The sequence below is a fragment of the Branchiostoma lanceolatum genome, chromosome 11 (genome assembly GCF_035083965.1).
Source record: "Branchiostoma lanceolatum isolate klBraLanc5 chromosome 11, klBraLanc5.hap2, whole genome shotgun sequence".
Classification (NCBI taxonomy): domain Eukaryota; kingdom Metazoa; phylum Chordata; class Leptocardii; order Amphioxiformes; family Branchiostomatidae; genus Branchiostoma; species Branchiostoma lanceolatum.
Window position 1 is genome coordinate 14,897,368 of NC_089732.1, and position 16,804 is coordinate 14,914,171.

The window sequence follows — 16,804 nt, forward strand, 5'->3', positions numbered from 1 at the left end:
AGTGACTAATGCTGCAATGTAACACATTTTTACACTTTTCTCGTTAATTATACAAAGTACTTCGCCCAAAATCTAATCATCTTGAGATTTCCCACATATACACCGACACACCAAATATGACAACAAACCATCCAGGCGTTCTCGACTTATCGTGTTCACTAACAGACACACAGACAAGCATCAACGAATAACCTTCTTGACGAAGGTAATAATGACTGGTTTTATTTGCAAACAAATGCATACACATACCATTGCAGCCTTGTGGCTGAATTGGGGTATGGGATAAAACATTGCCCAAAATCTATTAAGATTCATTCAATTCAATCATCTTAACCCTAATCCTACCTGTAAATCTTGCCCTGCCCCCATCGACCCCTGCCCTTACTCCACACAGGTGCTCCTCTCACGTGTACTGGACACCCCCCCCCCCCAGTGTCGTGCTCAGGTACTGTAGCTGACTTCTTACGTATGGTAAACATAATACTTCTTTATTCAGTTTATTGATATACCGTATAAGTACAATGTAGAAAGTACCTGTATTCTGATGTATTCCAGTTTTTCAAAGTTTAACTGCATTTATTAGATCACGTTGACCGAAATGCAAATAAAACGAAAGGGGAGGCAGGGAAAAAATGAGAATCCCTACCTACCAACATACTGTTTTATTCAATACCGTAACCAGAAACACAACATTTTGTTCTTAGGCCTTAGTCGATTCACCATCACGTTTCATGCTGACAGCATGCTCTTTCATTTTCGTTTGTTCGTTTCAAGGCATCCTCATTTGAGGTGAAGCATGATGCTTTTTCAATTTCAAGTAGCTGGTGGTAGTGCAATACGGCTTAGCTACGGCTCACGTTTTTGGCCAAGCACACTGGGTCACCCCTACTGTTCTCGATAAGTGTGTTGGGTTCTATTACGTGCAGAGGTTTGACGCTTGAGGCTAATGCCTGAAGCTCCCTCATACAAGGGGCCGCCGGCTTTACGTCACCATCCGAAATGACGACTGCAATCCCTTACAACATGTCCGAGCTGGAGTCGACCCCTAGGACTGTTTTGTTATCTTGCAGAATAATTACAAAACACAAATTTAAGATGATTGCCTGTTTAATACTTCATCGATCAGTACAGTCCCACTTACCACACGACATCATATATATGAACGTCACCAGCTGTCGTTATGTGCTTTACAATGGCTTATGCCCTTCTAATAATCCATCAAGTTCATGATATCAGACCAGCGATATAACTACCACTTCAAATTGTAGAAGCATCATGATTGGTGTATTTCTTGTATATCTCATGATATTTTGCTCAGTCAGTTTAATGTGAAAATTCTTTCCAGGTTTGTTGTGTAACACATCAATAATATATCATCCAGGTGTCAAATTCTTGATATCAAAACACTAAACCACTGCAAGTCGTCTTTTAAATTCACTCTAAGAATACGGTTATCCTCTTCGTTACTGCTTGCGGCATTCGAAGCTTCCGCTAGCCAAGATGGCGGCAAACGACGGGTCGCAGATGGCAGGAGAGACACACTTACTGTAGACCAGCCCAGCTCTGAAACACCAGGGAAAACATAACATTAAGTGTGGATAAAACGTTTTTACAAATGGGCAAAATTATGAAAGTAATTACCAGCAGCAACACTGCGATTTCCAATAAAGTTATGTTGTATCTTGTACCGTCTATTCAAAATAAAGAGTGCAAATAGGTCATAGGAAGAAGAATAAAAGTCGAGTAACGGCTTGAATTTCACTTCATTATGGACTGTCGAACTTATGCCGATGACTGACAAAAATTGTCACAATCTATTGTATGTACGTCCGAAACATTATACGCACCTACAAGGACAGATATATTTAATATGATACTATCATACCCTGTTCATATATCCACCTATGTAGGCAAATTTGTATATAACTCGAGACAATATCATACATTCCTGACACAGCATACTGTTACCAACAAATTGTATTTTAGAGCGTTAGCATGTACATTATTCGATAGACTATTTTACTGTTAGTCATAGACTAGATAAGTTCTCTATATCTGTCACCAATTAGCAATAGTTTAATTATCATCTACATTAGTTGCCATACATTGTACCAGCTACAATTGTCGCGCAATAAAGTTTCTTCTTTCTTCTTCTATTACGGTAGAATGAAATCTTTGTAAACTATACCCCCCCCCCCCGATCGAAACCTCTGCTTGGAGAATAAGTAATTCTGCTTTGACGGCATACTTGTATTATTGACTAAGATCAATCACCTCGTGGAAGCTGGCACAATGTCGAATGACGTGGACAAACAAAAAACGTGCACACAAATGTTCACACTTGAAAGAATAAGAAAACCATGTGCAGATGCTTGTTCATGGTGTGGTATTAAAAGTCGGGGTACATACGCTACAAGTCGGGGTACATACGCTACAAATCGGGGTACATACGCTACAGGTCGGTGTACATGCGCTACAAGTCGGGGTACTTAGATACAGGTCGGGGTACATACACTACAAGTCGGGGTACATACGCTACAGGTCGGGGGTACATACGCTACAAGTCCGGGTACATATGCTACGGGTCGGTGCACATACGCTACAAGTCGGGGTATATACGCTACAAGTCGGGGTACATACGCTACAGATCGGTGTACATACGCTACAAGTCGGGGTACATACCCTGCAGGTCGGGGTACATGCGCTACAAGTTGGGGTACATACGCTACAGGTCGGGGTACATACGCTACAAGTCGGGGTACATACGCTACAAGTCAGGGTATATACGCTACAAGTCGGGGTATATACGCTACAAGTCGGGGTACATACGCTAAAAGTCTGGATACATACGCTACAGGTCGGTGCACATACGCTCAAGTCGGGGTACATACGCAACAGGTCGGGGAACGTACGCTAAAAGTCGGGGTACATAAGCTACAGGTCGGTGTACATACGCTACAAGTCGGGGTACATACGCTACAAGTCGGGGTACATAGGCAAGAAGTCGGGGTTCATACGCTACAAGTCGGGGTACATACGCTACAGATCGGTGTACATCCGAAAAAAGTCAGGGTACATACGCTACAAGTCGGGGTACATACGCTACAAGTCAGGGTACATACGCTACAGGTTGGACTACATACGCTACAAGTCGGGGTACAAACGCTACAGGTCGGGGTACATACGCTACAAGTTGGGGTACATACGCTTCAAGTCGGGGTACATACACTACAAGTCTGGGTACATACGCTACAAGTTGGGGTACATACGTCACAAGTCGGGGTACATACGCTACAAGTCGGGGTACATACGCTACAGGTCGGAGTACATATGCTACAAGTCGGGGTATATACGCTACAAGTCGGGGTACATACGCTACAGGTCGGGGTACATACGCTATAGGTCGGTGTACATACGCTACAAGTCGGGGTACATACGCTACAAGTTGGGGTATATACGTCACAAGTCGGGGTACATACGCTACAAGTCGGGGTACATACGCTACAGGTCGGAGTACATATGCTACAAGTCGGGGTATATACGCTACAAGTCGGGGTACATACGCTACAGGTCGGGGTAATACGCTATAGGTCGGTGTGCATACGCTACAAGTCGGGGTACATACGCTACAAGTCGGGGTACATACGCTAGAGGTCGGCGTACATACGCTACAAGTCGGGGCACACACGCTACAGGTCGGGGTACATACGCCACAAGTCGGGGTACATACGCTATAAGTCGGGGTACATCCGTTAAAGCGTTGAAACTCTGTGTGACTGATGGATGAATAAATGGATAAAGTGTTGTGACTAGATAGAATGTGAAATGTGCACGTTCTTGTTTATGGTATGGTGAGTTTTGAAAAACGGAAGAATATGAAAATCATATGTGGATGTCTGTCTATGGTATGGTAAGTGTTGAAGCTCGAACGAAATGTGAAAATCATGTTTTGACGCTTGTTTATTGCATGGGAAATGTTGATATTGTGGAATCAACATAAAGCCATACCTTATGGCAATTATGCAACAGACAAACACAATGTTAAGCCCCCTTCTCACTGTACCCACGGCACGCTGGCGGCGTCACTGCGGCCGATCGAATTGACAAAGCACTCAACGAGTTTCATCGACAAAAAATATTTTAAAGCTTTGTTTGTTTTGTTGTCTTTTAGTCATACTTGTACGTTTTGAATGATATTCCCATCATTCGTACACACGTCTTTTAAGAAGACGGAAGAGACATGTAAACAATAGATTCAATGATAGCATAGCATTGTATGTTTGATTATTCTGTAATAGATAGATATAATAAAGCATAGATTTAGTTGTTTTAATTATCTAACTGTTTACGAACGTTTCATGAACGCTTCATGAAACGATTCTCTACACTGAATTCGTTTCATGTGAAACATTGAAACTACTGTACTGCATTTAGCTCATGTGGGTATGAACGTGCAAATAAAGATCATTGTTATTGTCATTGTCATTATAAATTCAAGGTTAGCACAAATCCAGTTTCGGACGCAGCGACGCCGCCAGTGCGCAGTGGGTCCAGTGAGAGGGGGGCTTAAATTATGTTAATGATGGCTGCGTGAACGACGTCTTGCTGTTTTGTTAGAGTTGTACTCACGAAGGGTGCCACAAGCAAAGCTTACTGCAACAGTTACAATCGCAACTTGTGCAGTATTCTCCACTTGGAACACAGCTCTGCAATTATGAACAGAAATAAGTGTGTTGAGAAATCAAGAATGCGTGCAAGTCTGGAACTCGGTATTCTCCGATGTAGTAGTGAATGTAGACAATCACAGAAACAAATACACGTACTTATGAACTGTATAACAGTTACAATGTTAACTGAAGGGCCCACCCTAAAGATTAATTAATAAATAAATTGACAACTTGGACTCGAACATACATCCAAATATTTACCTTAAACTCCACGCTTGGTGTACGTAAGTGTGGGTCCTTGACTTAACTTGGGAGGTAAAAGGCGGTTGAAGGAAAACAACCACTGCCCGTATGGCCTCAACAAAGGTTATGGGACTACACACACCTTATCAAAATCATTTTCTCTAGCTCTGTATGTGGCAGTGTTAAAAACAAGTGATAAAAACTTCAATGCAATACGACATTGCCATTGTCTGTTTTAGGAAGAAATCATTCACCTTGGCAGAGCGAACCATGCCTTGGTCACGAGAGTAGTAATCGGGGACGAGTTGCCACTTGTTGTTGTCATACTGTTCCAGCATTCTGTAATAAACATAGCATATGCTTATCAAAAGTTTATGCAGTTCCTGAAAAATGTATTTTGGTACCTTTGCTCTTTTATTTGACTACTGGTATTTTCTACTCGCAAAGGACATTGTTTCTTTTGTGACTTCATTTCTACAAAAACTGAAATCGGCCAATTGGCCGCTTTTTATCTAGGTGACGTTAATTGACTGCGAAGGGAGGGTCAAATACATTTTACATACGAGGGTCTACTACAATATCATGTATAAAGAAAGAGAGAAAAAGAGTGGGGGAGATAGGCAAACCAACATACAACCAGCAAGTGTTAAACACAGTGTGAAAAAATAACCACATCTAAACGTATCAGGTGCAGCTACAAATGTGTAATTAGTTCATGGTTGAACCTACTTGGGTTTGTCCAAGCCTGCTTTGTCCATCCTGGCTCTCCCGGCGTACACCCAGGCCGGAGGCCGAACCGCCTTCTGGTCAGCTGCAGTCTCCTGAGATATTTTGAGAATATGAAGAATATCAATTAGGAACATAAGCAAACTGCCACCTGACCAGTTATTATCTTCGCCCAGTACTATAGTACTCGGGGAAGATTATGTTTTTGGTTGAGCCAGCTGTTTGGTGGGTCTGTATGTATGTCAAGAGCATAACTCAAGAAACCTTTGATGAATCTTTATGATTTTTGGTAGGTGTGTAGTGGTTGTGCAAAGGAAGGTCAAGTTCAAAAATGGTTCACCTTGCGTTTTTCAACAGTACTGCAGTGGCCTTTTAATTTTTGTGTGTTTTTATGTAGGCAAAAAAAGTGACGGAAACATTGATGGATCCTCATGATTTTTTGCAGGTGTGTATAGATGTTGTGGAAACGGAGGTCAAGTTCAAAAATCGTTCCCCTGACATTTTCCTTCAGTACTGCAGCGGGCTTTGTGTGGATGTGAATTTGTATGTGGACAACATAACTCCAGAAGCTATTTTTAGTACATGTATTACATACTTGAAATGTGTTCCAGTTTGTTTACCTCAAGGATCCGGATGTATCATATGCAGCAAACGGAGAATAAAGATGCTTTTTAATTTCAAAAAACGTCTACTCACCCAGTCACTGTCATCTGCATTGTAATTGTTACGATCGGCCTCTTCTCTTTCAAGTTCCGCCTCCAACAACCTTATAGGCAGGACAATATGTTATCAACTATGCTGCAAAATGATGATTTTAATACTGAAAATTGATTACTTTCTTACACATACATAACTTAATTTGATATAGAATATCATAATTTCATAACAGTTGAGACATGGAAAACGGCGTACCTAGCTTGCTGCAATATCCAGGGAGGCGGCATGCGGCGCTTCGCTCTACCGGCGTACACCCAGGGAGGAGGGCGGAACTCCTCATCTTCAGTGTCATCCTGTGGGTGAAATCATCACTGTATTACAAAGTTAGAGCTTTCTGTTCGTCTTCAAAATTTCCTAAACTTCTCATCATCTTATAACAATATATATCAATTATCAAAATTGCTATGATATGGTGCTTGCGCATCAATTCCCTCCTCATCGAAATAGTATAATCAATACCCCCGAATGGTTAAAAGCATAAACATTTAATTGGTCTATGTCTGGGTTTTTACATTTTGTAGCGTCTAAACATTCTCCTCATAGCTCATTGGGAATGTAGATTGCAATTGTACAAATCTATTTTCATATTTTGATTTGGTATTCTGCTCGCAGGGCAACGCACTGACCTACAACCACTCTTAAGAACCGTTTTATCCGCATTGTGCAGGGTCATACTGGCCTGTCGACTTGGAGTCGACTCAGGACTGTGCAAGAAGAACCTTAGGCCACTCAAGCAGCGTTTTCTAGTAGAAAAAGTCCACTTAAGCAGCCCAAAGCTCCTCACACATAGCCTCGAGTCGACTTCGAGAACTTGTGTGTAAATCGGACCTATGTCTATACTTACAGACGTGTAGTAAGATGCCAAAGAAGGTGAACCCCTTGACGGCGACGTACGACGTCTTGATTGGTCGGCGTACACCCAATCAGGTGGCCCTCTGTCCTTCATCTCGTCCTCTGCACTTCCTGATACCAACTCCTGCGTACAGAGATAGAAAATACATGCACTACATGTGTCATGAATGGAGCTCCGGAGCTAATGAGCGTCATGATAACGTTGATAATAGATTCTCCCAATGTTGTAAGGTACAAATTAACATATTCGTACAAACTTTTTCAAGCCAAAATATGTCTTGTAAGCATGGTGTTCATCTCTTAGAATATTTTCATAGGTTTGTCTAATTAAGGTGTTGATGTGCACCCTAATGAGAGACACGGGATTCGGAAGTTTATTTACTTTTTATTGGTTTGCATGTACATGCCAGGGTTGCCCAACCAGCCCGAGGCTATCACTAAGGGCGAACCCATGTGCGGTCATAGGACTGTAGGTTTTGAACCACTCACACCGGGAATGACCCCTAGTAGGGGTGGGTACTAGTACATAAAATTCAGGTCCGGTCCAGGTCCAGGTCCAGAGGGTCAGGTCCAGGTCCGGACCTGCACCTGTACCTGATTATAGTACTGTCGCAGTACATCATATTTTGGAGAGCGGTACACACGTAAAATCTCCAAACGTCATGTCTGGAACGATATAATTTCTTAGGTTTGCACTTTGTCTCAAAATTATAACTATACTCTCCTCGCCGTCTGTTTACTCATCCTTTAAGTGTTTCTAGATGATTCACAGCTAACGTCTTCGAAAACGACTCGTTAAATCTGCTATTTTGTATTTTCTTGGACCAGTTATGTGGCCGCCAGCTGGTAGCCTGGTACTATGAATTTTATAATCGGTCTATAGGCCGGTCCACTGATTTTTTACGGACCGTTTTTTTTTGGACCGGTCCATTAAGAAATACCGGTTTTGTACCGGTACACGGTACCGGTACCCACCCCTAGGCCCTAACCCCTACTCTTTTCGATAAGTGCAGTGGGTTCTTTAACGTGCTCGATGTGTGGCTCTCCTCAAACACGGGACCTCCATTTAACGTCCTACCCGACTGACGTCCCTACCCGAAACTAGGTACTCATTTACACCTGATTGAAGTTTGGAAGTTTAGTTGAGTAACGAATAGGAATGGAAGACTGGGACGCGTGGCGTAAGGCGATTTAGGCTTCCTGGGTTGGTATCCTGTAATGTTTTTGCCGACGACGTTCATCTAAATATATTAAGTTTTTTGTATTGTTTTGTAAATGTCAACAACAAATCTTTTTAGAAGTCTATATCTTTTCGATACAATTGTTAACATTGTTGAGGTATATTCTCTCTAACATAGATCCATTTTGTGCACCATTTTACCTAGTACCTAACTGGTACATATATTTTCTATAAATATACCTGCAAAACTTCTCAATCATTTTGATAAGCGACATTGGACTGATTAGTCTACTAGTTACATAACATATACATCAACAAACGTTTGGTGTTTTTTTACAAGAACAGATCATTGACGTCTTTGTACCACGTACCTCTAAGGGTCTAGATGAGTAGAGCCCTGATCGCAGAAACACACTTCTGGGCGGGGGTCGTCTCTTCTCAAAATCGAGGTCTTTGTACAAGATCTGGGGAGGGGGGCGTCGCTTCACCTGGTATCGCGACTCTATGTCCGCCAGTTGGTATCTCGGTGGCGGGCGACGTTTACTCTCTTCCTCAACTTTGTACACTGATTTAGGTGGTGGTCTCCTCTTTTCCATTGGTTCTAGAATATACATATTCAAGTTAAATCTTTCTTCGAAATGTCTTGTCTGTCTAGCAGTCACTAAGAAGCATCAGGGGAAGAAAGCTAGAACATTTGCGTCACAAACCTCTTTGAAATCTTTGAAATCTTTATTCGACATACCACGCTTGCAGACTCTAAAGGATAGAGTCTATAATTACAATGGTATTTTACTTTCTTGTTAGGGGCACGCTGGCAACCTTAACTGGCAGCTGCTGCTGATGCCTATCACATTTATGTTGATTAAAGGAATTCGAACCTTAAAACTCATGAATTTGGACTCTAATAAACCTGTAGCTAAAAGCTATATTTCTAGCCCAACACACATATACAGTAGAAGCCACTTAAATGCACCTCGGATAAACGCACATTCCATTTAACTGCACCAAATCCCAAAATCCCAAACCGGTTCCCATTCACTGCATTGTTAGTGACACCGCATGTATGCACCGTGCATTGTCACCAATGCCGGATAACTGCACCAAATTTGATCAAAAATCCTCGACAAGATAACTAAAAAGGTGAGCTAAAAATCGGCAAACGCGGTACAAATGAGCCGATACCTGCCGGTGTAAAGGCGCAATACCGCCAATATGTCTAAAATTGTTTAGACTAACATAAGAAGGTGGTCTCCATTGACAATCACGTTGATAGCGATCGTATGGGAGGTCCCGGGCGGGTCACGGGGCGTGTCGTCAGCATAAAGAGACACACGCCTACCAAAAGTCAGTATTGCATTTTGGCAGACAGCATGCTGTACTCAATAAAGATTGGTCTCTACCTGTACACTGTCTAATTACTGTGAATGCATTAAGTTCGCGGGGATTTGATTTCGCGTTAAGAATGACATGGGGTGTTGTTGGTGGTTTTAGGTTCGCGGCAGTGCTTTTTTCACATATTGCTGCAATAATAAAAGACTGGTGATTATACGTACATCTAGTCTCAGTTCTCATATCTACGGTGCTGACGTGATCATCTGTCACATTCTTTAATGGCAGAGCTGAATCCGCGTTATACAAACTTCCTACATTCACCCGAAGGATGTATACGCGGGTTCGGCTATGCTATGAGGAGAATGGTCTGTCACTGATCTAAGTCAGCTAACCATATCTACCCACTGGATACGTAGTACAGTCCATTGTACAGTAATTCACTACCATCATATACACGGTCTAATCTGTCCAAACATGACAGGGGCCTCTCTGGCGCTTACTGATTTCACTCATTGTGTCCTGAGATGTCTTTCCTGAGAATTTGAAATTTACCGTTTCAATGCATAATCGTGGCCCTAACAAGAGGTGGAATCTACGGTGTTACTGCACTGTACCTGTATAACGAAAGCTTTCTAACATCTGAATGCGGACTAACAAGTTCATACAGCACACCGAAGTTTATGAACTATTCACCTCCTGTATGATACAGTGTACTACCGGTCCAGCTGGGCAATTTTGCATTATTGCACCAGCCGGATAACTGCACCAAATACGCTGGCAAATCGGGTGTGCAGTTAAGCGGATTCTACCAACATTTAGTCATGATGATAAAATGATGACACCTATTTTTGAGGGTAGCAAATTAGGGTGACGATATACATGCTTCACACACTGATGCCTGCGAACGATTGATACATGTATCCTCCTTGCTACAAAAGGATGCCCAATTGACCATCCAATCAATCAATCAATCAATCAATCAATCAAACGCAATCACCAATACGCAATCAGCGATTTCCAAACCAATCAAACAATAGATTATCCAACCAACCAATAAGCTACCCCCCAAATAAACCAACAATCTTTCAAACCAACAAACTGACCATCAAATGAATTAGCCATGTTGATAATAGTTTGATAAGCAATGGTCGACAATATTTTACCTTCCAGTCCGGTGAAAGGTGAACGGTGTTGCTGTTCTTTCTCTTCTGCTTTGTGCTTCTCGAACGCCTGATGGAAAAAGAAGAATGCACTTGTTACGTTACACTAACCCGAAATACTGCTAGCATAACTCCTCGGAAGATTCACCAAATCCATAAAGGTAAAGGTAAAGCAGGCATCCTCAAGTGAGGTGAAGCATGATGCTTTTTCAAATAGCTAGTGGTAGTGTAATGCGGCTTCGCCACGGCTCGCGTTTTTGGCTAAACACACCAGGTCACCCCTACTCTTCTCATACACGGGGCCGCCGGCTTTACGTCACCACCCGAAATGACAAATGCAATCCCTTGCAACACGTCCGAGCTCGAGTCGACCTCTGAGGTTCGAACTCGGGCCCTTCGGATCCACGGAATTTGATCCAGATGGCGAAGCAGCGGGGTTGCGTTACCGCTTGCGCCACGGGCCAAATTAATAACTAATAGAAAATGTGGGTTTACGTAGGTCATAATAAGAAACACACGTACTTCGTCTTTCTCATTAAATTCCAATCAACTATCAAACCAGCATTGATGCAACTTTTTGTGCTACGGTTGAAAAAACATTGTCAAGAGATGCTGTTTAGTCCCCAAACTTTTGATCAAATACTTTTGCTACACGTCTTCAGAATGTTTCATGCATTTGGTTATAATAACAAGCATTGCTAATTTCTGGTTTTCATGCCTTGCTTTTATCCATATTAAAACGTTTCATAGTTCTTCTGTTTTGGCATACATCATTAAGGTAAAGGTCAAAGGTGGCTGGTAGTAGGGACGGGGGCGCCATAGACTACCAACAATTCATCACCCGTACGTTGCTGTCGTCACATACTCCGGAATGTGCCGTTCTATTTATATAAAATGAATCAGTCTTGTGATGGAAAACGCAGCATAATTAGAAGTATTTTACCTGGTAGTAGACGGATTTCGGTGGCGGTCGTCTCTTGTCTTCTCCCTTCTCCTGGACAAAACGTGGCGGAGGACGGCGCTTGGCAGCCTCGTCAGTCTTAAGATCTAAGAAAATTGGCGGGCATGGCATGTGATTAATAGAGAGCTCTATACTAATGATGTTAACATTACAACGTAAAGAGGCCGAACCATGCATACTTATTCGCCGTCAAGTTGTTCTTCTTTTGTCAAAGAAGGGCAATAAACATCAACTTGACTACAACAACTTGTTGTAGTCAAGTTGATGTTTAGGTCAACCACAACAATCTTCGCTGGCCAAGAAACTTAAATAAAAAGGACGAAATTATTAGGAATAAGTATGATTTGATTCGTTTCATTAATCGATTACGAATTTTCTATTGACATTGCCAGCATTATACGGTATTTTATTATCATATACCAAGACTGTTGTCACCAAATTGTTACATTGTTGTGGTCGGTCGCAAGAAATTAATGTCTCGGTCTGTAAAATATAGAACACCATCATTCTAGTCTTACCATCATTATGCAAGTTATCACTGCTTTTAGTTGCCTGAATGCGTATGTTAAATATGCAAATTCAGTCAGGATTTGCAAGGTACAGTGTTTAAGTGTGCTCAGAGACACATCGCTATTCTTCTTTATGTCGTTGATTTACGATGCACATGAGAAGTATCATCATTGTGGCAACGATTGCCAGGGCTTGTTGCAGATTAGAATATGTCTGCGGTGAATTGAAAATCCCTGTCTACAATCATTTAGCTGTTCATCAAATGGACAAAGCATGATTCATAGGCAATGCCAACCTACAGTCGTTTGATTGAGTGGAGGATTTTGCGATTTTTAAAGGATCATTTCACTCCAGAAGTGGGTATTATTTTCTGATAGATTACATTTTTAGGGATACAAATGCACCCGAATTTTGGCTAAATTACCTCAGCTGTCTTTAGACAATAATCCTGTTCTAAATCCATGTACCCCCATACAGACCCGCTTCTATGCACTTGCATGGCCAACTTCGGGCACAATTTCTCGTCAACGGTAGACGCGATAAGCTTATCGAAAGCAGTCGAGTGACTATGACACATTCAGGAAGGCACACAAAAAGTCGGGGGATACAGAGATTTGGTACTTTTGTAAGAAACATTGAGCTCTGGCATTGTTGGAAGGGTCCTCCAGGGAATTCAAGAATTTGATCGCTATATGTTAGCCCTGCGTTCAGGCTTCAACTTATGGTAAATTTAACAACACAAACTGGATTCAGGCATAACAATTTAGTCTCCGGTAAATCATGATACCCGCTTCTTGAGTGGAATGCTCCTTTAAATGCTGATATGCTAACTGCATAGCGTCTTTCCCATGTTCAAATTATTATCTGTGTTGGATTATATAACCCTAAAATTTTGTCCACCCATCTGTCATCATTCTCTTAAGAATGATTGATATCATTTATGTAAAAAAAAAGGAGTTACTGAAATAGACTATCATATCTCTTGTAAGATATATCGTTGATATTCGAACAGATGAGTATGAAATAGTAGTTGCTTATTTTCCTTCACAAGTAGATACAGTTTAGGTTTACAAGTTTTCCACGTAATAGAAAACACACTGTGTTATCTGAGAATAACCAAAGTGTAAGTCATTGATATCTCTGTCGTAATTGAATGGTTATCATACGAAGTCAATAGCACTGGAGACACATTGTATCGACCCAATTTACTTTGGTATAGAAAAATAGGAATCTAAATTACACATATTTGTTGGCAATTTGACAGCGTATGTTGTGGACAGATATAAAGGCTTTGAACGATATTAAAGAATCTCTTTATAGATGATACAATAATACTACCCTGGGTGTGTATGAAAATTGCAGAGAAAAATAGAGTGGTTAACCGTGTCATAATTTTCTTCGGTCACTTAGTAGAAACATCGTTTTCCACTCAACGACTCTTATAGAATGGTGCAATCTAGAAGCTGTAGATAGATTTCCCCTTTCAAAAACGCAATATGTCAAGTCTTTCTGAAATACCGATCTCGATAATGGATCGATGTACCAGAAAGCTTTACGGATAATTGATGGTTCCGAAGACCCGTTGTATTTTCCACAATATTCATGTTAATGGAAACACAAGCAATATAAGGACCCGAAAATCGGATTTTTAATGGCAATCTATTTAGTCATTTTTATACATGATTAGTTCAAACAACACTATCCCAATATATAGCGACGTCCATGATGCAGAATATGACTTCGTTGTAATGTGCGATCTCACTGAAAATCGTCGCTGTGGTTTTTGTCGGTTCACGAAATCATCGCATGGTATGTTTTTGCACGGTTTTAAAATGATCAAAGTATAAAGCTATTAAACAAATGTGCAAGACAGTGTTAGTAGATGTCTCTACAATAAAGATTTCAGCATTTTTTTTCATTTCCATTTTTTGTCCCTAATATCGCTTTGGTTGCCTTTAAGAATATCGTTGTATTAAAATTCAACTTCGATCGAGTGTTTTGTTAGTAATTTCTATCACAAGCTTTGTAAGACCAGAGAGTAAGGTTTGGTCCACCCACATCAAGAAGGACCACTACTTTTTTTCGATAAGTGCGGTAGAACGAAAAGAAGTCTTTAATCGAACCTAGATACTCATTTTGCAATGTATAGATATTGAGAGTGGTATCAAGACGAGCATATTAGATTTTTTTTGTATTCCAACATTAAAATACATGACATGATGACAACAGACTCAAGCTTGCAGCTTATTTTCGAGTCGTCATCGACAGAATACATTACAAAACGTACAAAAACAAATATTACAAATACTGAAAATGAAAAAAGACAGGTGCGGACACGCAAAGCGTAAGTGCAACAGATTATCTCAAATAAACTACCTGACAGAAATCTTGAAATGTAAGAAAATTGAAATCAATGAACAGATAAATGTGTGGGCAGGTACTACAAGGCTGGTAGGATAGGAGTTTGCTACTCAAATCTTTTGGTTTCTTTTATGAATAGTTGGACATACTGTAAGAGTTTGGGGCTGTTTAAATTCGAAAGGAATGGGGAGCCTTTAAGCAATTAGTGAATTAGGACATTATCAGAGAGATCATTGAGATTTGTGACTTATCCTACCAGATTTTCTCAATTGTTGAAGAGAAAATGACATATTATATGTTCCTACCTTCCTCGGCGTAGACGGTATAGGTGATGCACGTCAGCAAAAAAGCGACCATCACTATCAGTCCCCTGCTTGCCATCCTCGCTTCGCCTTTTACCAGAAATCCTTGAGAAATAGAACCACATGTTTTTGACATGACCCTATGGTCTTCTCTATCGTAAATGCTGCCAACGATAGTGAACATCATACATTCATGTATAGACTACCAAACCACGGGTATCAGTTAATTACACTCCCTCAAATAAGACTGCTGAAAAATCAGGGCCTGCAATCTGTATCTTTTTTAGAAAAAAATCAGAAAAAAAACATGTTTCAGAATAATTCTACAGTACGCATTGTCCTGGTTACATCAAGGGAACGCATCATCAGAATATCAAAAGCTACCAATACCTTTTACCGCGGTTTGTCGCCTACTAGTTTTCACCCGCAGATCTGAAGCTCTGCCGGGAGACTGTACGCTCTTTATCATGCAATCAGTATCTTCTTAAAAAGCAGAAAAACGATATTTTATAATGATTCTACAAAACGCATTGTAGTGGTTGCATCAAGGGAGCAAATAATCGGAATATATCAAAAGCTACCAATACCTTTTTACCACGGTTTGACGCCTAGTAGTTTTCACCCGCAGAACTGAAGCTATGCCGGGGGACTGCGAGCTCTTTATCCCAGTAGTAATTTCCGTTTAGTCACTCCATAATCAAGTCTGATGACGTCATCGGCCCTCGTGAGGCTGGCACCAGACATGACAGATACCCGCTCAGGGCGGAGGGTCCAATGGCAGGGGAGTTACAGTTAGATTAAAGTCCTACAACAAGGACATACAGCGATGTAGATCTTCACACGATGCCACGATGATTCACCTAAGCACTGAGTATCAGTATCGTGACTTATCACATGTCCATTGCAACATAGGGTATGCTTTTTCATGATGTATATACGTTTATTTATGATGCTTTTCAGTTGCTTTGAAATAACCCTTAACATTTAGATTAATGCTCTATAACAAGGACATACAGCGATGTAAATCTTCACACGATGCCAGGATGTTTCACCTTAGAGTTGAATATCAGTATCGTAGCAGCCCACACGTCCATTGCAATATAGGATATGATTTTTCTTCATATTTTTCAGTTTCTTTAATCAGAATAACCCGCAAATGACAATTAGATCAACGTCTTACAACAAGGACATACACCGATGTAAATCTTCACACGATGCCAGGATGATTCACCTAAGAGTTGAATATCAGTGTCGTGGCAGCCCACACGTCCATTGCAATATAGGATATGATTTTTCCTCATATTTTTTAGTTACAGCTAGATCAAATTCTTACAACAAGGACATACAGCGATGTAAATCTTCACACGATGCCAGGATGATTCACCTTACAACTGAATATCAGTGTCGTGGCAGCCCACACGTCCATTGCAATAAAGGGTATGATTTTTCCTCATATTTTTCAGTTTCTTTAATCAAGATAACCCGTAAACGACAATTAGATTAAAGTGGTACAATAAGGACATCCAGCGATGTAAATCTTCACACGATGCCAAGATGATTCGCATTAGAACTGAATATCAGTATCGTGGCTTACCACACGTCCATTGCAGTATAGCTAGGATATGATTTTTCTTCATATTTTTCAGTTACAACTTACAGCTATATCAAAGTCTTACAACAAGGACATACAGTAATGTAAATCATCACACTATGAAATGATGGTTCACCTTAGAACTGAATATCAGTATCGTGGCTTACCACATGTCCATTGCAATATGGTATATGATTTTTCT

At 40.9% G+C, this 16,804-nt stretch overlaps 1 protein-coding gene across 2 annotated transcripts; it reads right to left on the reverse strand.

Annotated features, from left to right (window-relative positions):
* Positions 1-1,089: 1,089 nt before the first annotated feature.
* LOC136444923 (uncharacterized) lies at positions 1,090-15,515 on the reverse strand. Of its 2 annotated transcripts, XM_066442706.1 has the most exons (12): positions 15,402-15,515; positions 15,015-15,116; positions 11,821-11,924; positions 10,881-10,947; positions 8,757-8,986; positions 7,198-7,329; positions 6,549-6,646; positions 6,333-6,402; positions 5,640-5,731; positions 5,165-5,249; positions 4,630-4,706; positions 1,090-1,563 (listed from the first exon to the last, which is right to left on the reverse strand). In XM_066442706.1, the coding sequence occupies exons 1-12, from the start codon at positions 15,478-15,480 to the stop codon at positions 1,464-1,466; spliced, it is 1,236 nt and encodes a 411-aa protein (XP_066298803.1). In that variant the 5' UTR covers positions 15,481-15,515; the 3' UTR covers positions 1,090-1,463. The 2 variants fall into 2 exon arrangements, with proteins under 2 accessions (XP_066298803.1, XP_066298804.1); XM_066442707.1 differs by lacking the exon at positions 4,630-4,706.
* Positions 15,516-16,804: the final 1,289 nt, after the last annotated feature.